A 22,130-nucleotide genomic window follows, 5' to 3' on the forward strand; every position below is an offset into this window, starting at 1 on the left:
ATTCACATTTTGCATTCCTCGCCATAACCCGGTCAGCTTATTTGTTTTAAAAACCGACTAAAGAAAAAAGTTCTGTTTTTTTCTCTCCAGGTTTGTGCGTATTAATAAAGTTGTGGTTGAAGTTTGAAGCCAAGATGGCGGCGGCCGTGGAGAATGAGCAGGTATAGTGTGGAGTAGTGATCCGCCTGCAGTGTCTCCGGCTGCTGGGTGTCCCGGGGTGTGGAGGGCTCCGAGGAAGGTATATCACACATGGCCAGTATTATACATCACCATACGTGAAAGACACATTCTATGTGTTCTGCTGACTATTCTCGCTGAGAGAAAATTCACACTCTACTAATTATTGTAATATATATATATATATATATATATATATATAAACACACACACACCCCCCTCACATTTTTGTAAATATTTTCTTCTATCTTTTCATGTGACAACACTGAAGAAATGACACTTTGCTACAATATAAAGTAGTGAATGTACAGCTTGTATAACAATGTACATTTGCTGTCTCCTCAAAATAACTCAACACACAGCCATTAAAGTAGTTGTAAACCCTTACAAACCACTTTGACCTACAGGTAAGCCTAGATTAAGGCTTACCTGTAGGTCCAAGAAATATCTCCTAAACCTACACGGTTTAGGAGATATTTGCCGAAAGACAGGCGCTGCTTTCTACAGTGCCGCAGTTAACGGCGATATGCCGCGAGTGGCGGATCCCGTGCGCATGCGCGGGAGTGTCATCATCGCGGCTCCGAAGAATGACAGCGCCGGAGCAGCAAGACCCACCAAGAAGATGGAGGCTCCGGACTACAGGGGACAGCAGTGACTTCGCTGGCTCCTGTGTCAGGTAAGTGACACATAATGGACTACTATGCAATGCATAGTAGTCCATTATGCTTTACCTTTGCAGGGAATCAAAGAAGAAGTAAACCCATCAGGGTTTACTTCCTATTTAATGTCTAAACCGCTGGCAACAAAGTGAGTACACCCCTAAGTGAAAATGTCCAAATTGGGCCCAAATAGCAATTTTCCCTCCCCCAGTGTCATGTGACTTGTTAGTGTTACAAGGTCTCAGGTGTGAATGGGGAGCAGGTGTGTTACATTTGGTGTTATCGTTCTCACTCTCTCATACTGGTCACTGCAAGTTCAACATGGCACCTCATAGTAAAGAACTCTCTGAGGATCTGAAAAAAAGAATTGTTGCTGTACATAAAGATGGCCTAGGCTATAAGAAGATTGTCAGGGCCCTGAAACAGCTGCAGCACAGTGACCAAGACCATACAGCAGTATAACAGGACAGGTTCTACTCAGAACAGGCCTTGCCATGGTCAACCGAAGAAGTTGAGTGCACGTGCTCAGCGTCTTTTAGAAATAGACGTATGAGTGCTGCCAGCATTGCTGCAGAGGTTCAGGGGTGGGGGGTCAGCCTGTCAGTGCTCAGACCATACGCTGCACACTGCATTAAATTGGTCTGCATGGCTGTTGTCCCAGAAGAAAGCCTCTTCTAAAGTTGAAGAAAGCCTGCAAACAGTTTACTGAAGACAAGCAGACTAAGGACATGGATTACTGGAACCATGTCCTGAGGTCTGATGAGACCAAGATAAACTTATTTGGTTCACATGGTGTCAAGCATGTGTGGCGGCAACCAGGGGAGGAGTACAAAGACAAGTGTGTCTTGCCTACAGTCAAGCATTGTGGTGGGAATGTCACGGTCTGGGGCTGCATGAGTGCTGCCGGCACTGGGGAGCTACAGTTTATTGAGGGAACCATGAATGCCAACATGTACTGTGACATACTGAAGCAGAGCATGATCCCCTCCCTTCGGAGATGGGGCTGCAGGGCAGTATTCCAACATGATAACAACCCCAAACACCTCCAAGACGACCTCTGCCTTGCTAAAAAAAAAAATGTTGAGGGTAAAAGTGATGGTCTGGCCAAGCATCTCTTCAGACCTAAACCTTATTGAGCATCTGTGGGGCATCCTCAAACAGAAGGTGGATGAGCGCAAGGTCTCTAACATCCACCAGCTCCGTGATGTTGTCGTGGGGGAGTGGAAGAGGACTCCAGTAGCAACCTGTGAAGCTCTGGTGAACTTCATGACCAAGAGGATTAAGGCAGTGCTGGAAAATAATGGTAGCTGCACAAAATATTGACACTTTGGGCCCAATTTGGACATTTTCACTTACTGGTGTACTCACTTTTGTTTCCAGCGATATAGACATTAATGGCTGTGTGTTGTTATTTTGAGGGGACAGCAAATTTACACTGTTATACAAGCTGTACACTCACTACTTTACATTGTAACAAAATTTCTTCAGGCTGCACTCACACCTAAGATTTTCAAAGGTGGACGTTTTTAGCGTGTTTTTTGCAGCGATTTTGTACAGGTCAGTTCACCAATGTTAAAAGCAAAAGAATGGCTGTAATCTGCCCCAAAGAAGCTCCAGATTTTTTTTATATATTTTTTTTTTTTGAGCTTAAGGCGCGTTTCAGGTGTTTTTCAAGCGTTTTTGCTTCAAGTGACAAAATGCTCAGATGTAAACAGGTGCCATTGAAATCAATGGGATTTTGCTTGTTGGGTGTTTTTCTGGCGTTTTATGAGCTGAAAACGCTCAGGTGTGACTGCAGCCTTAGTGTTGTCACATGAAAAGATATAATAAAATATTTACAAAAACGTGAGGGGTGTACTCACTTTTGAGAGATACTGTATATATATGTTATATATTACCAAAAGTATTGGGACACATGACTTTTAATGGCACCCCAGTCTTGACCTGCAGGGTTCAATATTAAGTTGGTCCACCCTTTGCAGCTATAACAGCTTTAACTCTTCTGGGAATGCTATCCACAAGGTTTAGGAGTGTGTCTATGGGAATGTTTGACCATTCTTCCAGAAGCACATTTGTGAGGTCAGGCACTGATGTAGGCGTGAAGGCCTGGCACACAGTCTCCGCTCTAATTCATCCCAAAGGTGTTCTATCAGGTTGAGATCAGGACTCTGCAGGCCATTCAAGTTCCTCCTCTCCAAACTCGCTCATCCATGTCTTTATCAGTACAATGATTCCTGTAATGATTCCGCCTCTTGCAACTTCTTCTCTCAGCACCTCTGTCCTTCAGAAGACAGGCTCTGTGAAAAGTGTGACACAGCAGTACCTAGCCTGTCTTGTGGTGGGACTGCGCTAGAATAGCCATCTAATGCAGTCCTATTACACCTGATGTAAATCTGACTTAAATTTTGCTGAATCACAGATCTGTCACTTACATTTAAAGGCTAAGTTCTCCCTGTGGGGAAATAAATAATAAATGCACATATTTTTGAAGGAAAAAAAGTGCATTTATTTTTTCCCTTAGGATCGTGCAAAACATTGCACCCATGATTAGTGGATCACTGGCACAGTGTTAATATCCTGCAGACAACCTGTGCAGCTTTCAGCCCTTACCTTTGATACTGGCTGACTGTTTCCAAGCTGCAGGGCTTGTGAATTGACTACGAGAGTGCTCATCAGCATCCTCTCAGTATATTGAGAACTACTAGAAACACAATGGCCTAGTGCTAACAGCACAGCCAATACCCCTAGGGATGTTTGAATAAGATGGTGCAGTCTGTAGATAAAATGTAACTAAGTATTTTATTAATGGTACAACTTCAATACATGTACATTCACATTTTCAGCGCGTGCAGTAAAAGTTACTTGACAAAACTTGGTTAACAGTTGGCTTGTGACATATGTAGAATTGAGAATGATGCCGACATGTTTCGAACCATCCGTCCTTTTTCCTAGGCATACAATACATCTCACACATACATACTCTAGGGCAGTGATGGCAAACCTTGGCACCCCAGATGTTTTGGAACTACATTTCCCATGATGCTCATGCACTCTGCAGTATAGTGGAGCATCATGGGAAATGTAGTTCCAAAACATCTGGGGTGCCAAGGTTCGCCATCACTGCTCTAGGGTATAAGTATGGTTACATTAGTACAAATATAACAAAAACAATAAGTGCATAGCTCTACAACAACCATAGTGGTAATATTAAAAAAAATCTGATATACTCAGAAGCCTGAACCTGTCGCCAATAGTAACCAGTAGGGGGTAACGATATTGAAGCAAAAGCCAGAAGGGGCTCAATATTATAGGCCTAGGAAAAAGGACGGATGGTCCGAAACATGTCGGCATCATTCTCAATTCTACATATGTCGCAAGCCAAATTTTGTCAAGTAACTTTTACTGCACACGCTGAAAATTTGAATATACGTGTATTAAAGTTGTACCATTACTAAAATACTTAGTTACATTTTATCTACGGACTGGTCCATCTTATTAAAACATCCCTAGAGGTATTGGCTGTGCTGTTAGCACTAGGCCATTCTGTTTCTAGTATTGTTATATTGGGATGTGATTGACCAGCCCTATCCTGCACAATACATTTTTTATATTGAGAACTACAAGCTGTCTGTCGCAATGGTTGACTGTACTTGTAGTTCTCACATTCACAGATTGCTGTGAATGAATGATGTGGGTGAGGCCCCACAGTTGCACTATTTTCAAAATGTGACAGCGGGTGCATGGAGAAGATCCCACTGTCACAGGGAAGGGGGGACTCAGGGGGAGGGGCATCAGGTTTAAAGGGTTACACCCAAAATATGAGTGTAACGTGCTCTGAAAAGTTAACTTATCCTTTAACCACTTCAGGACCCCTTAATGTACATTTTTGTTACGGGTTTAATGCTATCAGCCATAACCCCATTTTTTTTTTTTTTTTTTTTTTTTTTAGCCTACGATTCTCTTTCAGATAAGAAGCGATCCAAATGGCTGATTAGCTGCTGGATTGCTCGCTGGTGTTTCTCGGGGCTTACCGTTTTCACTGGTGAACTGGAAATTATCCAGTGGTTGGACACAGAGTTGAGGAGAAATCAGATGAGTCCTCCTAGATCATAGAGGTGGAGAGATGCCAAGACATCACTTTCGGTCAAGTGCAGATTTAAACAATTCTTTTTTAAAGCATGAAATTGGTGTGTGTTTTTTTTTTTAATTTTATGCTTTTAAGGGTACAGGAGAGATCTGGGGTCTTATAGAGGATCTGTCATCCCTTATTTCTAATAATCCCTTATTTTACATCTTATAATAGAAATAAAAGGGATAACATTTTTTTATTAAAGAGACCGTGTAAAAACAATACAAAAAAAAAAAGTTTTCAAGCACCCCCCAGCCCCCCCCCCACGCCCCTTCGTGCTCGTGTGCAGAAGCAAATGCATATGTAGGTCTTGCACACATATGCAAACGGTGTTCGCACCACACGTGAGGTATTGTGGCAAATGTTATAGGAAGAGCAATAATTTTAGTACCAGACCTCCTCTGTAACTAAGTAGTAACCTGTAAAAATGTTTAAAGCGCTGCCTATGGAGATTTTAAGTATCATAGTTTTTCACCATTCCATGAGCGTGCACAATTTTAAAGCATGACATGTTATCTATTTACTCGACGTAACACCATCTTTTATAATATACTAAAATATTGGATTATATACTGTGTTTTTTGTTTTGTTTTTTTGCATTAAAATTAAAGTGTTTTTGTTTTTTCCTCCAAAAGAATTTGCATTTGAAAAACCACGGAGCAAATACAGTGTGACATTAAAAACTGTCAGCGCCTGCCATTTTATTCTCTAGGGTCTCTGCTAAAAAAAAAAAAAAAAAAAATGTTTGAGGGTTCGAAGTAATTTTCTAGCAAAAAATACAGATTTTACACAAAAAGTGTTAAGCCTCATACACACTATCAGATTTTCTGCAAATTTTTTTTTCCTTTAGATTTACCAAAACCATATAATATGAGGTCAAACCTTAGGAGTTTCAATTTTATGCAGTCAGGCAGACCCTTGCACTACATGGTTTTGGTAAATTTGAAGACAAAAATCAGCAGAAAATCTGATAGTGTGTATTGGGGCTTTAGAAGAAAGCCTGGTCTTAAAGTGGTTAAATTCCATGTGATGGATGTTGTAGAATTATTATTTAGTGTGTATATATATATATATATATATAATATATATCTCTTCTTATTCTTCTTATTTTTTTTCAAGGTGCAACCCTAATTGATTCTTGATATGTTGGACAAGTTTGTCTCGTATCATTATGTCACAAGCGAAGACTCCTGAAAAGAAGAAACGTAGAAGTCTCTCTTTGTCTAAAAAGCAAAACAGTTCAACACCGGTTATTGGATCTGCAGCATCTCCATCTATTATTTCTCTCTTTAAAAATGCTCCACCTGCCAAACTTTCTTGTCCTCTTTGTGGGGAAATGGTCCCTCGTTTTAGTCTGAACAAACACATCGATGAACAATGCTCTAAAGCAAAGTCAGAGGACGATGATATCATATTCATAGAGGATGGAAAATCCGTGCAGCTGTCTTCTACCGCAGCTTCACCCCTGCCGCAAAAAACTCAAACTACCAAAACTGCCGGGACAACAGATCAATGTAAAAAGACACCAAGTGCGAAACAAGACAGCCCATATTTTAAGAATAATCCCTCTGTGACAGATATTCCAAAGGATGTGAAGGTGGTAAAAACTATTTCACTGGGTAGCCTTTCCTCTAAATTATCCCGGAGATATCAAGCTCGCAGGGCTGAAAGAAAGGAGGGCGCTGAGTGCCTTGATGTTCTGTCAGACGATTTCCTCAACACAAATACTTTTCATGAAGAGTCTCCACCTGGTAAAAGTAATGGCCTTCACAGTGATGAAGGTACACAATGCACCGACAAAGTAACTTTGGCTTTAAATTTGGACAATCTAAGTGATGCCCCTAAGGTTCATAGTGATCAGAAACACAATCTAGTTATTGATGAGGGACCAAAAATATTACCTTTTAATGCTGCAGATGAATTTTTTAAACCAGACCGTATTGGTGAACCTTTAAAACGTAAGTTAGTTAGTCGCCTTTCAAGTAAAACCAACAATGGTAAAAAGGCAAAGTTTAGTGATCCTCAGGAGGCCTCTTCTGATCTGTCTGCTACCACCAAGAACTGTGCTGATCCTTTGGACGTGTCTTCTAATGAAGACAAAAATAGTCTTCTTCCCATGGAAGATTCCAATGTATTTGAATTTCTGAAGCCAAGAGACACAGAAGGCCAAGATGAAGCAGACAAAGGCAGCAATGAAGAGAATGCTTCAGAGTTTGATAGACAGCCATATTATTTACGAAACTTCTTAATGGTGCTGCAGAGTGTGATGGAGAACGGGGAAGACATGAGTCTTTTTAATGAAGAAGATACAAACACTTTAACAGCTTTTAACCAACTGTCAGGTACATGGTTTTTTTTTTATCCACTTTATAAAATAAAGCAAACCTTTGAGGATAGGGATGTGGGGGCTACCCCTGTCTGTTTGGTTTCTAAAGTGCAAGTTCTGGGGCTGCCTTCCTAAACTTGGTTTCACTGCCAAGTGAATTCCTGACCAGGAACAAGCATGCAGGCTGAAAAGCAGAACAATAAAGAATGTGAACGTTTTATTTTGCATATACATCTATATCTTGGTGAGGCCAGGATAGGAATAACAGCCCCATGGCCTTTGTAAACTATGTTAGAGATTGCAAGTCCTAGATTTTTATTCCCTGGTAAAGTGCTGCTTTGTTTGTTCCATAACTGTTTTAGTAGCCTTTGTCCTGAATGCGAGCAAGACCTAACTTGTGTAGTGTTTCCATATGGTACCAGATATATTGTGTACAGTCAATTTGCCAGTATTGAGGGGGAGGGGGCACGACCAATTTATGTGCCCTAAAACCTACAAACTTGTAGAAAGGTAGCTGACCAAAGCCCAATAAACTATATAAAATAAAAATAAAACATTATAAAGTGAAAGGTCTGAAAACTCAAAGATGGCACCGTGTGTGTGTGTGTGTGTGTGTGTGTAAAACAAAACAAAATAAATCCCTCCATTATACTCTTATCAAACTAGTGGTAGTCCATAAATGAGCCAATGATTAAGTATGAAAAAAAAAAGGTTGGCATTTTAAGAAACAGAAATCAACTAATGCCACCTACACACGATCGGAATTTCGGTCGGAAAAAATTCTGATGGTTTTCCTGCCGGAATTCTGGCGGGATTTCGCTCAAGCTGTCTTGCATACACACGGTCACACCAAATTCTGACTGTCAAGAACACGGTGACGTACAACACATACAACGGGACTAGAAAGAGGAAGTTCAATACCCAGTAGCCAATAGCTTCCATTTTGTAGTTGAATCTGAGCATGCGTGAGTTTTTGCGTGTCGGAATTGCATACACACGATCGGAATTTCCGATAAAAAGTTTTTCCCTCGGGAAAATTGAGAACATGCTCTCAAATTTTTGTTGGCGGGAATTCGGCCAGCTAAATTCCGATGGAGCATACACACGGTCACATTTTCCGTTGAAAAGCTCTCACCGGTCTTTTGCTGGCCGAAATTCCGATCGTGTGTACGCGGCATCAGTCTTGTTTTGTTTGAGAGCACATTGGGCAGTATCTCGTGTGTGTGTAGCACTTTGCCATTAATTTTGAATGGTATGATTTGTTGGTGTGTGTGTTAAGGTGCGCTATCAGCCCAGAGATGCATGATCACAGCTCACCTTAACATGTGGCAATGCAACGCATAGGTGTTAATTTACTAAAACTGGAGAGTGTAAAATCTAGTGCAGCTCTGCATTGAAATCAATCCGTTTCCACGTGCTTTTGTCCAAAGTTGAACAAGCTGAAGTTAGAAGCTGATTGACTACCATGCAGAGCTGCACCAGATTTTGCTCTCTCCAGTTTTAGTAAATCTGCTTCTTTTTTTTGCCAAAGCTTAATTAGACAAGCGGAGGTTAGAAGCTGATTCTGTGTGCACCAGTTTTAGTAAATCCCCCCCCCATTATGAGGCTTAACAAATAAATACATGGATACAATTCCTCATTTAGTGTTTGTTAATGTCTAATGTTCATTTTGTCGCCCCCCCCCCCCCCCATTTCTTTTTAAAGCTGGTGGACAGAAGTTATACGTTCGACTATTCCAGCGCAAGTTATACTGGATAAAAAATAACAAGATTGATTATTCTGAGATTGGTTCTGACTTGACTCCCTATATTGAAGAACTAATTCGAAATGGCTTCCTGCAGTCGGGTATGTATGGATTATATTATTGGTACTTTGGCATTATTACTTTCTGTAGTGCTACACTACATGGGTGATTTGTAGCTGTAGGATCAATGTTGACCCTGATGGGGTTCTAAAACAAGGTGCACTGCACGATAAGGACCTTTTAATACTCACTGGGGGCCCCTGTCTCCTACCTATGATTTAATTTAAGTGCTGAAGTCTTCTTGTCATACAACACTTCTGGGACTATCGTTCCATCTCCTGATCCCTATATCATTGGTTTGGGGGTCAGAGGATGAAACCATGGCATATGTTGAGGGACACAGACTTCCAACACTACTGAGAACACTACTTCCTAACCCTGTAGCGCTGGAATGCAGCAGAGTTAGGAGACTTATACCCCTTTCACACCAGGGCGTTTTGCAGGCGCTATAGCGTTAGTAATAGCGTCTGAAATCCGCCCTAAAGAAGCTGCACCATTGTGTGTAGTGTGAAAGCCAGAGGGCTTTCACACTACAGCGGTGTGCTGGCAGGACGTCAGAAAAAAGTCCTGCCAGCAGCTTCTTTGGAGCGGTGAAGGAGCGGTGTGTTTACCGCTCCTCCACCGCTGCTCCCCATTGAAATCAATGGGGCAGCGCTGTAATACCGCCGGCAAAACGCCGCTATTGCGGCGTATTGCCGGCTGTTTTAACCCTTTCTCGGCCGCTAGCGGGGGGTAAAAGCACCCCACTACCGCCGAAATGCGCCGCAAATCCAGCGGTAAAATGCCGCTAAAAATAGCGGCATTTTACCACCGACGCAATGGGCGGTGTGGTGTGAAAGGGGTCTTAAGCTGCAGATTTTTTTTTATTTTTTATCTTTTTCTTCTACCACACTTTTAACGCAGGGTCCTACAAGAGGTTTCAGTTTAACAACTTCAGCTCTGGAAGGTTTTACCCTCTTCCTGACCAGGCCATTTTTTGCGATATGGCACTGCTTTGCTTTAACTGACAATTGCGCGTTTGTGTGACACTGTACCCAAACAAAATTGATGCCCTTTTTCCCAGAAATACATGTATTCCCCGAGTTATGAACGGGTTAGGGACTGCCAGTTTGTTCTTAAGTTGGATTTGTTCATAAGTCGGAAGTGCATGCACAGAAGGGCAAATACGTTGTTTTCCGATGTTTTGTCAAATAGCCGCTCATGTGCAAACTTAGTTTTCCGATGTGCCGACATCGAAAAGTGGCCGCACATGTGCAGAACATTACGCCGCCTCCCGTTTATAAGTAGGAATCATTCGCAAGTCAGAGGTTCGTAACTTGGGGACCTCCTGTAAATATTTGGTGGTATTAAATAACCTCTGTGGTTTTTATTTTTTGCTCTATGAACAAAAACCTATTTTGAAAGAAATGGAGATTTTTTTACTTTCTGCTATAAAACATATCCAATAAAATTTTTAAAAAAAATCTTAATTTCTTCATAAATGTAGGCCAATTTGTATCCTGCTACATATTTTTGGTAAAAAAAAAATCTCAAAAAGTGTGTATTGATTGGTTTGCGCCAAAGTTCTAGTGTCTATAAACTATGGGATAGATTTATAGACTTTTTTTAAAAATAGTTTTTACTAGTAATGGCAGCGATCAGCAATTGCGGCGGACAAATCTGACACTAAGTGACACTTTTTGGGGATCAGTGACACCAGTACAGTGGTCAGTGCAAAAAAAGAATGCACTCTCACTGTATAAATGAAACTGGCAGGGAAGAGGTTAACATCAGGGACGATCAAAAGGTTAAAGCAGAGTTCCGCCGAAAAAATAAATAAAAAAATTAAAAGTCAGCAGCTACAAAAAGTGTAGCTGCCGAATTTTAATAATCGGACACTCACCTGTCCCACGGTCCAGTGTTGCGGGCGTACCAAGCCCTGCTCTTCTCCCCCTCCTCTCCACTGCGCCGGCATTCTTACTGTGGACGCCTGGCTGTGGCTACACAGCTGGGGACCCACTGCGCATGCACATGCCTCGATGAGCGCTGTGAATGGCCGGGCAATTTCCTGGAACCTGTGATGTGTTCCAGAAGATTGGAAGGAGGGGGGAGAGGTGATCTTCCGGTGCCGCAAAGCCCTGGGAGGAAATGGGAGCTAGATGCTACTAAAAAGAGAGTATCCACTCCCCCCCCCCAAAAAAAAATGACATGCCAAATGACCCATTTTGAAAAGTAGCCATCCCAAGGTATTTGCTGAGAGGCATGTTGCGTATTTTTCAGATCTCGCTTTTTGTCACAAAGTTTTGAAATTGGAAAAGAAAAAAAAAAAAAAATTTCCTTTTCTTTCTTCATTTTTCAAAACCAAATGAAAGCTGCAAAATACTCACCACGCCTCTTAGCAAATGCCTTGGGGTGTCTACTTTCCAAAATGGGCTCAGGTGGGGGGGGGGGGGGGTTTATGCTATCTTGACATCTCAGGGCTTCCGTAACTGTGATAGGTAGTGAGGAGTAAAATCACCATTTTATGCCTTTAGAAAGCCTTTAGATTGTATTTGGGGTCCTGTACGTGGCTAGGCTTCCAAAAAGTCACACACACTTGGTATTTCCATACTTGGGAGAAGCAGCAGAATGTATTTTGGGGTGTAATTCCACATATACCCATGTCATGTGTGAGCAATATATCATTTAGTGACAACTTTGTGTAAACAAAAAGAAATAAAATTGTAATTTTTCCAAAACTTGTGGAAAAATTAATTTTTTTGCTAGAAAATTACTTTGAACCCCCAAACATATTATATATATATATATATATATATATATATATATATATATATATATACACAAAGGCCTTACAGATTAAAATGGTGGGTGTTACATTTTTTGGGGGAAAAAAACACTACTTTTTTACTTTCGGGGGGGGGGGGGGGGATGCAGATACCTGTATAATACAGGTATTTTCACCCCCTACGCCTCTTCCCGTCCCCCCGTTGTCTGCTGGGAAACATGCGGGTCCCATAGAAAGCAGGGACCATCTGGATTGCGCAGCAGGGAACCGAGAAGTGAAGCCGCAAGGCTTCACTTCTTGATTCCCTTACCGAAGATGGCGGTGGCAGCACCTGAGAGCCAAGCGACAGATCGGCTTTGGGTGCCGGCATTGCGGGCGCCATGGACAGGTAAGTGGTCATATTTTAAAAGTCAGCAGCTGCAGTATTTGTAACTGCTGACTTAAAAAAATAAATCAATTATGAAATAAAAAAGATTATCTTATGGCGAGTACATGGATACCAAACACGACATGCTTTAAAGTTTGCGCACAAACATGCAGCAGCGACAAACTACATTTTTAAAAGCCTTTACAGGTTACCGCTTTAGATTTACAGAGGAGGTCTACTGCTAAAATGACTGCCCTCAATCTGACGTTCGCGGTGATACCTCGCATGCATGGTGAAATTACTGTTTATATACGACACAAGATCACCTTTGCGCGTGAGCACAGGGTGACAGGGGTGCCTTTTTTATTTTATTTTTTTATATATCATTTTTATTGTTATCTCAGGGAATGTTAATATCCCCTATGATAGCAATAGTTAGTGACAGATACACTTTTTTTTTCAAACTAAATTAGGGTCTATTAGACCCTACACCTCTCCTCTGCCCTCAAAGCATCTTACCACACCAAGATCGGTGTGATTAAATGCTTGCCCAATATCCCAATGGCGATGTTTATATCTGGCAAAACCTCATGAAGTGCTCGTAGTTTCCGGGTTCTTAGGCCATAGAGATGATTGGAGCCGTTCTGGTCTCCGATCGACTCTATGGTCAGCTGGTCAAATCACCAGCTGCATTCTCGGGTTCCCTGGTGGGACAGGAGAGCCAGAGAAAACCATTTAAGATGGCGGGAGGGGGGGACGTTCCCTCACGCTGCTTGTAAAAGCAATCTAGAGGTGAGTTAGCCGCTAGGTTTGCTTTTACATAAAACCTGACCATTGGCTTAAAAGAATGATACCAAGATGATACCTAAACATGTAGGCATCATTCTGGTATAACCATTCAAAGTCCAGCAACATACCAGTATGTTGCTGGTCCTTGTTGGGCATATATTGTAATGTTCTTTTTTCAAAAAAAAAATTTCATGCAGCCTGTGAGCTGAACCAAAAAAAAGAGATTGATTGGTGGGTATGCCCACCATTAGAATACCGCCCTTCATCCACCCACTTCTAATACATGCACCATTTTTTTTTTATCACCTCCTACAGCGCTCGAGTCGCTGACTTGCGTATCATGAGAGCAAGTGCTGTTGCTGTCAAGATAAATAAATCAGTGCTGCAGATGAATGGCATAACAAAAGCAAACAAGGGTAACGATAAAACAAATTATTTTTTTATCGCAATCTGTGCCTAAAAAATATATGCCAAAGCATGGGGGCAATCCGCTCCTAATGTTAGGAACAAATTGCCCCTCCACCCCTGCCCCCATGTTTTGGCATATAGGCTTTTTATTTTATTTATTTTTTTTTAACTGTGGTGGTGAAATCACCTCCTATAGCGCTGGAGTAACGGCTTTATGTATCGTGGGAGAAAACTCTGTTGCTGTCAGAATAAATAAATCCATGCTACAGCTGAATGGCGTGCCTGCTAAGCAAATGATGGTTAATAAACAAAGAAACATTGCCATACAATACCATACCTGCAAAGCAAATACAATAAAACACAGTAAAAATAGAAAATTACAGTTCTAAAATACAGTAACAATAGATATAGAACAATAGAGAGCAAAAGTAAGAGAGAATAGAGAGAGAAGAAAAATAAAACAACTCTTTTTGGCTTTTTTTTTTTGTACTTAAAACTAACTGTAAACATTCCAGATTAGGGTCTCTCAAAATGTGATGGCCATATCATCTTTCGAGACCCTGTGTAAGTGTGCCCTAGGACTATGTAGTGCTGTACCCTACGCTAATACTCCACTAGTGTGCGTGCGGTGGCGTTTGAAACAGTCACTGATGCAGAGACCAGGTTGGTCAGGAAAGGAGGGACAATAAAAGCGGGTGTCACACCTAAATCTGCGTTTTCTGCATACACGACATCTTCTTTGGGGGTTTCTTTGGGTAGGGGTACCAGGGAAGACATACGGAAAATGCCTCTCATGCAGCCGGCTCATTGCATTTACGTTGGGAAGTTGGGCCACAGCACCATCTGGAAACAGAAGGGCTGTGATCTCTTCCTGGAATTTTAGGAAGGATCCAGTTTGTCCTGACGCTTTGTATAGCACATAAGCGTTCAGCAGAGCCAATTAAAATAAATATACAGACACTTTTTTATACCAGTGTCTGGCCTTACAGGCAGCTAAGTATTGTGCCAACATCTGGTCGTTGAGGTCCACCCCTCCCATGTTAAGGTTGTATTCGTGGACACAGAGAGGTTTCTCCACAACACCAGTTGCCCTTGGCATTTCAACTGTAGTTTCTGTGTGAAGGGAGGACAGAACAAAAACATTCCAATTATTACATTTCAATCAGGCTCTCTCCCCCGTCTAAGTCGGGACTCTACAAGCTGTTGAGGGAAGCCCCGGCGATTAGATCGCACGGTGCCACATTCCACAATCAAAAAGGTGACTAAAAAGTGGCACGCTGTGTAATAATTGTCTATGTAGAAGTAGTACCCCTTTCCAAATAAGGGTGACACCAAGTCCCACGCAATCTTACCAGCGCTCCCTATGTAGTCTGGGCAGTTTGTGACTATCTCTTCCCTCATAAACCATAAAACTATATGTATAGCCTGTTGCCCTGTCTTGTACATCTTTACCCCATATCTGGCACACTTGCAGGGAAGATACTGTTTGATAGACAAGCAGCTAGAAAATGTAATCAGGGACTCGTCAACGCAGACAACTTGATGGGGAGCAAACAAGGCTGCAAACTGTTGATTGAAGTGGTTTTTGAGGGGCCAAATTTTGTAGAGCCGATCAGATCCAGGGTTTCCCAGAGACGACAGAGTTTATTGTTGTTGAAATGCATAAAGTGCAAGATCTGCTTATATCATGTAATGCTCATGCAAGCAGAGAACACAGGCATATGGTGAATTGGGTCAGTGGACCAATATGACAGCAATTCACTTTTTTTAGTTATGCTCATGAGGAGGGATAGGCCCAGGAAGGTCTTAGATCTGGAAATCGTAATACGTTTCCAATCTCTGGCAAGGGTCAGCTGGGGGTTAGTGGCGATTAATTCACCAGCATACAAATTGCTTTGGTCCACAAAAGATCTATAGAGCTCTTCCGTGAAAAAACGGCAAATAAAAATCAAGTAATGTAAAATCAACTGTTTCCACCTGAATTCTGGGTTGGCCAGTGAACGTGGGAAGTACGGGTATTGCAGAAGTGGTGGGCTCCCAGTTTGGATTGGCAAATGCAGCGGGAAGGGCACTATGGGCTTGATGGGCCTGTCTTTGTCTTCTTGGTGCCTGCGGGACACTATGTGTGCTAGCCACAGCACCAGCTTGAACTGCACTTATGGGACTCGCCACGTCACCAAGTGTTACTGCAGTGCTGGATGTACGACCAGGATGTACTAGGCCAGTGATGGCGAACCTTGGCACCCCAGATGTTTTGGAACTACATTTCCCATGATGCTCTTGCACTCTGCAGTGTAGTGGAGCATCATGGGAAATGTAGTTCCAAAACATCTGGGGTGCCAAGGTTCGCCATCACTGTACTAGGCTGCTTGTGCTTGTCATGTCACCAGAAAGATGAGCGTAAACATGCAATCCCTGTGCTGTCAGAGAGACATGTCGTTTGTTCCTAGTAAGCAGGAACAGGGATATATCTCCTCTCCTACTCAGTCCCCATACAGTTAGAACACACTGAGGGAACACACATTTAACCCCTTGATTGCCCCTAGTGTTAACCCCTTCCCTGCCAGTGACATTTACACAGTAATCTGCATTTTTATAGCACTGATCGCTGTTTAATTGTCAGTTCTCCCAAAAATGTGTCAAGTGTCCGATCTGCTCATCGCAAAGTCGCAATACTGCTAAAAATCACAGATCACCGCTGTTACTAGTAAAAAAAAATTATAAAAATGCCATCCCTCTTTTTTGGTAAAAAAAAAGTATGTAGAAGAATATATATCGGCCTAAACTTATGAATAAATTATTTATTTTTTTAATTTGGGGATATTTATTATAGCAAAAAGTAAAAAAAAAATATATTTATATAAAATATATCTAATTTTTTTTTTCAAAATTGTCGCTTTTTTGTTTATAACGCAAACAATAAAAACCGCAGGGGTGCTCAAATACCACCAAAAGAAAGCTCTATTTGTGGGAAAAAAAGGACGTCAATTTTGTTTGGGAGCCACGTCGCACGACCACGCAATTGTCAGTTAAAGCGACGCAGTGCCGAATCACAAAAAGTGGTCTAGTCTTAAGCCAGCAAAATGGTCCGGTCTGAAAGTGGTTAAAGCAACGCAGTGCCAAATTGTAGAAAGTGCTCTGGTCCGGAAAGGGGTAAAACCTTCCGGGTTTTAAGTGGTTAAGAGGAGATATGATCACAATATACAAGTACAAGAATCTCAATGATTTTAGCTTTGAGAGAAAACGATTTAATCTTGGGTCTCTTAAGAAGACACGCATCCACTCAATGAAGTTGGACAAGAAGCAGCTTAACCTCAAACTGCGTAAAGCTGTGTCAAACCCAAGTTCATTGCGGGCCGCATAAGCATTATGGTTGCCCTCAAAGGGCCAGTTGTATCTGTATGCAGATGTCCAGAGCACTCTACTCCGCTTATATTAGATGTCAAGTTTCCCTTGCCCTCCCTTACATCACACTGCGCCCCCTTACTTTGTGCTGCTGTCCAGAAGAAGCTGGGGGGCGGAGCTGAGAAGCAGAAATTTCAGGGTCTGGCGGAGGACCAGAGCAGAGCAGAAATCAGCTGCCGGAGTCTACTGAATGCTGAGACCACGGAGGTGGAGAGATGGGGGTGTTGTAACTTCACAGAGAGGTGAAGGACCAATAGGAGGAGTACCAACTATGTCTTTATGAATTAGTCTGATCCGTACTGAACTAGTCAAATTTTGATCAGTGTTTGGCCAGTCTAAAATTGAGCAGTGATTTTCTAAGGGTTCTAAGCTCTTATAGTGTTTGGCCAGCAGCTGTTTTTACAGAAGGTCTGCTAACCCAACAGGATTACAATCATGCTGTTTCAAGCATTAAAAATCTCATGCGTCAATAGAATGTGTCCTCTTCAGACCTCAACACTGGTATCACATGCAGATTTTTTCTGCACAGGAATCTGCAGCGTATATAAAACTCACTAAAACACACCTGAAAACTGATGTAAACTCGTGTCAGTTTCCATCAGCTTTTCTGCATGTATGGTGTGAATGAGGCCTAGGTATTTATTTATTTTTTACCTATTTTTCTTATGTATAAATATAGTTATCTTTTATTATAAAAATATTATTTTGTTTTTTATTTATTTTATTAGACTGTGAGTTGGAGGACCTTACTGAAGCCTTGGATCTTCTATCTGCCCCAGAACTAAAAAATCTAGCAAAATCATATCACTTGAAAAACCCCAATGCTCCAAAGCAACAGCTGGTGGAGGAGTTTATGAAACTTTCCAAACAACGTTCCATATTCGGCATGGGTAAAAAACAGTCTGGCATTGCTGCAGCCATCCTTAAAAAGTAATTTCACATATGAGTTTATGTAATTTTCGTAATAAACAGCAAAAATATTAAGGCCATATTACTGCTATTTTTGTTGAAGCATTCATAAACATTGATTAATTTATTGGGATTAAAGGGGCTTCCAACTTTTAAGATCAGCTGAAGTTAGTTTGAGATAAGTTTGTGCAAATGTGATTTTATGACAAATGCATGTAAAATACACTTGCACGCTGACCCTCAGAGAGTTTATGCTTGGAGGCTGGAATCCTATGAATGGAATCTGCTGATTCCTGATGCTGGGTTTTTTTTTGTTTGTTTTTTAACCTGTGATTGGCTAGCTGTGCCCACTGATCGGGTACACTTTAAAGTGGTTGTAAAAGCTGAACGTTTTTTTTTACCTTCATACATTTAATGCATGAAAGTAAAAAAACCCTTCTGTGTGCACTTCCCCCCCCCCCTCAGCCCCCCTAATATTCACATGAGCCCCCTGTCAATCCAGTGATGTCCATGAGAGCCTCGGCTATCCCGAGACTCCCTCTCTCCATTGGCTGAGAGCTATTGGCTCCCACTGCTGTCAATCACAGCCAGTAAGCCAATGAGGAGGGGGCCGGGCTGAGCCGCAGCTCTGTGTCTTATGGACACAGGGCGTGGGAGCGAGCACGCACCAGTTCCTCCATAGAAAGCAGTTTGCTATTGGGGGCACTGGTCAAAGGGGAGTTGCCAGGAGCGCTGACAGGGGACCCGAGCTGAGGAGGATCCAGGCTGCTCTTTGCAAAAAACACTACACAGAGCAGGTAAGTATAACATGTTTGTTATTTTTTTTTTTTTTTTTACAAAGACGAATCTTTAATACCATTCTAATGCATTCTATGCATTAAGGTAAAAAACCTTCTATGCCAGAAGATTCAACGATGTGCACAAGAGCAGCAGCTCTCGCTGCTCTCTCCCTTCTTCATGGGCATTAACTCCTGCTGCTGTCAATCAAATTCTGTGACGAGGGAGCGGTGGACAGGGCCAAGCCTCCCTGGGTGTGTCAATAGGTGCAGGCAGAGGCCCTGGAAGGACCCCACACTAGTGCCCTCATAGAAAGCAGCTTTCGAAGGGGGGTACTCAGCAAAGAGGAGGAGCACCGATGGGGAACCCGAGAAGGGGAGGAGCCAGGAACGCTGGTGGAGGACCCAAGAAGAGGAGGATCAGAGCTGCTCTGTGCAAAACCATTGCACAGAGCAGATAAGTATTACCTTTATTATTTTAATACAAAAAAAACAAGGTTTAATATTACTTTCATGACAGATTGCTGGTGGCTGCAGCTACTTGTAGCAAACCGTTGATTACCAGCAGTGATTGCTGCATGACGCATTTTGTAATGCCGGTGTGAATAGCCTAAGACTAATTACTAAAACACAATACAATCTATAGGTAGTTGAACTGATGCCATGATTGCTGATTCGATCTGTAATACAGGTAACTGCTAGAGGGAGAAAACGCAGAATAGTTTATTACGTGCAGCCATTACAGTTTTAAGCAAGAATAGAAAAAAAATTTGCAGCATAAAATATTTTCTGTAAATGAATTGTTTTCAGTGCAAGACATGGAGATACAAATCTATCTGGAATGGTTCATTATAATGTACTTTTTATATTTATTTTTATTGTTTCAATTGTTGTCTTGTGTTTCCAGAGCCAAGGACAGTGCTGGCCGAGCAGTCCGAGTTTGCAGAGCCCCTAGGGCTGTATTTTCCCGAGTCCTCCTCTTGTTTTCCTTGACACAATCTATGGAAGTAGAAGAAGCTGCTAGTGGGGGTCAGAGCCTGCTTTCCATAGTCTTAATGGTAAACATGGGCCGCATGACATTCCCAAAGTACACCGTGCAGAGGAGTATGAACATATTCCAGGACCGAGAAGATCTCATTAGGTACTGAGAAAAAAAGATTTGAATTTACTGTAATAAAATATCATGAAAGAGATATGCAAAATCCATGTTTTATGGACACCTTTAGAATAGCTTACCCGCCAAATAAATTTTTAGTAGATTACAGTGAAATTTCTGAGCAATAATGTGTGCCTCCATCCTAACTCTCTAGTAGCTGGATTTTCATTATCGGTTTATCCTTTATTAAAAAGAATTCATAGGGGAAATGCAACACCATTATTTGGCTTTGTATGGCTGTCGCAGTTTAGGATATCTGGTTGTGTTTTGTAGAGAAACATTTACAATGGCGCTTCTAAGAAAATAAGCAAATATAGTCAAACATTTTGGAGTTAAAGTTGAACATAGCTGAATAAAACTGAATGCATATATGGTAGGGATGCACCGAAATTTCATCCGCCGAAACATATCGGCCGAAAATGGCCTTTTCGACAATTTTCAGAAAGAGAAATTATGCAGATAATGGCGCTGAAAATGGGGCGGGGCCTGGACAGGGGCCCCGTTCCTGGTGCCGCCCATTACGGAAGTGTCGTCAGGGCCAATCCTAGGCGGGTGCAGTTCACCCGGGCGCCACAGAGGTGGAGGCACTGAAACGCCAGAGTACTTCCCTCCATCCTCCTCCTCTCCTTGTCTGTGTCGACAGGCGGCTCTCCCTGCTGGTCGCCGCCGCCGCTGTGTTTCCCAAGCCTGTCGCTCCTTCTGTCAGAGGAGGAGAGCGAAGCAGCCGGAGATCGGAGCAGTTGTCTCGGTGTGGAGAGAGACCAGCCGTGCAGTGATGTCGCTGAGGGGGGGGGGGGCGATCCGTCCCTGCAGTGACATGTGTCCTCTTCCTCCCTGTCTTAACTGCTGCCTGCTGCGATCTGTTCTCCCATCTGTTTTTATGTACCGTAATGGGGGGGGGGGGGTTGTCCTGGGGGGGGTCTGTACTAATGGAGGTGGGGTTGTCCTGGGGGGGGGTCTGTACCAATGGAGGGGGCTGGGGGGGTTTGTCCTGGGGGGGTCTGTACTAATGGAGGGGGATTGGTTTGTCCTGGGGGGGTCTGTACTAATGGAGGGTGGGTTTGTCCTGAGGGGGTCTTTACTAATGGAGGGGGGGTTTGTCCTGGGGGGGGCTTTACTAATGGAGAGGGGTTTGTCCTGGGGGGGTCTGTACTAATGTAGTTTGTCCTGGGGGGGGGGGTATCGTTGGGTCAGGTGAGAGGGCCGATCAGCCATTATCTACTAACGTCCATAGGAACTGCAGTCTCTGACCATCTCCTGTACCATGTCCCCAGTCTCTGACCATCTCCTGTATAAAAATATTTTTTAAAAACAGTTTTTCGGTTTTCGGCCTAGTGTATTTTTCATTTTTGGTAACCCATTCGGTGCACCCCTAATATACAGTATGTCATGCTAACAATTCTCCCTTTTTTTATTATAACTTTAGTTTTATATTCTGTAAATTCCATGGAAATATTATATTGGTGGACAGCAGAAATTGCAGCAGTTTCCATCATGTATAGATGGAACAAAAAAGAATATTTGATTTTGTATGTGTGTGTGTGTGTGTGTGTGTGTGTGTGAGGTTTTTCTTTATCAGATCATTCTGGCTTTCTCTAGGTATGAATCTGCAATGCACAAGTTGGTGGACATTGTAGTTACAATGACTAATGGTAAATGGAAAGAAGCACAAGTATTGTATCAGAATGCCAAGGAGGTCTGGGATCAGCTGAAGAATGACCCAACATTGGGGTATAGTATCTGTTCTAATTAGTCTAAATGTTGTGCCCCACTGTGTCAGCTCTTGTATGGCTTATATATGTGCAACTGTAGCCATTCATGAATAAAAATTTGTCTGGTTCAGCATGGAACCAGTCAATCCACATATGTGCATGCTGGTTGTGCAGCAGACGATCTATCGTTTGACTCCTGTACAACCAGCCCGTCAGATTTTTACAACTTAATCAGCACCACAGGTTATAGTCAACAGCGCTGATAAGTGTATTTTGATATGCTGACGGCAAGGAAGTCTCCCAGCTGTCAGAATACAAAGGCTCAGTGAGGAGGATTCCTCCATCCACATTTAGTGTATGGATAGAGAAATCAAGTCATTTTTTTTTTATTCAACCAGAAAAAGACTAATTTATGGGCTGCTTAAAGGCAACTCCACTTTCTTAGGGGTAAAATAATAATATAGTGTACACAATTGCGACACAAGTCATATTGTAATTGAATGTTATTAAAAATTACCTTTCCTTTTCAATCTACAACCTCTGTAATTTTCCAAAAATGCAATGCAATATGGCTACCTGGAGGTGTTCTGTACACAGAATTCTCCCCAGAAACATAATTTCCTGCTTGTGTGATTAGCTCACCGATTTTCCCAGAAGTCTACACTAGGGATCGATGGATATGTTTTTTTTCTGGTGCCGATACAATACCGATATTTCGGCCACCTCTCAGGCCGATATTTTGTACATTT

General features: G+C 42.2%; 1 protein-coding gene across 6 annotated transcripts in view; it reads left to right on the forward strand.

The window, feature by feature from the left end:
• Nucleotides 1-22,130, forward strand: part of FAN1 (FANCD2 and FANCI associated nuclease 1) — a 58,602-nt gene that overhangs the window by 130 nt on the left and 36,342 nt on the right. Inside the window, exons 2-8 of one of the 6 annotated variants that reach the window (XM_077470363.1) lie at nt 91-161; nt 4,786-5,023; nt 6,085-7,307; nt 8,996-9,136; nt 17,557-17,758; nt 19,421-19,654; nt 21,269-21,400. In XM_077470363.1, the coding sequence (XP_077326489.1) occupies nt 6,137-7,307; nt 8,996-9,136; nt 17,557-17,758; nt 19,421-19,654; nt 21,269-21,400 (1,880 nt within the window). In that variant the 5' untranslated portion in view covers nt 91-161; nt 4,786-5,023; nt 6,085-6,136. Of the gene's footprint in view, nt 239-4,785; nt 5,024-6,084; nt 7,308-8,995; nt 9,137-17,556; nt 17,759-19,420; nt 19,655-21,268; nt 21,401-22,130 lie in introns of all 6 variants that reach the window. The other 5 variants (XM_077470361.1, XM_077470362.1, XM_077470366.1 and 2 more) reach the window with 5 other exon arrangements.

Source organism: Lithobates pipiens, unplaced genomic scaffold (assembly GCF_037356315.1).
Source record: "Lithobates pipiens isolate NorthernLeopardFrog02 unplaced genomic scaffold, aLitPip1_a1.2 Scaffold_8, whole genome shotgun sequence".
NCBI classification, from domain to species: domain Eukaryota; kingdom Metazoa; phylum Chordata; class Amphibia; order Anura; family Ranidae; genus Lithobates; species Lithobates pipiens.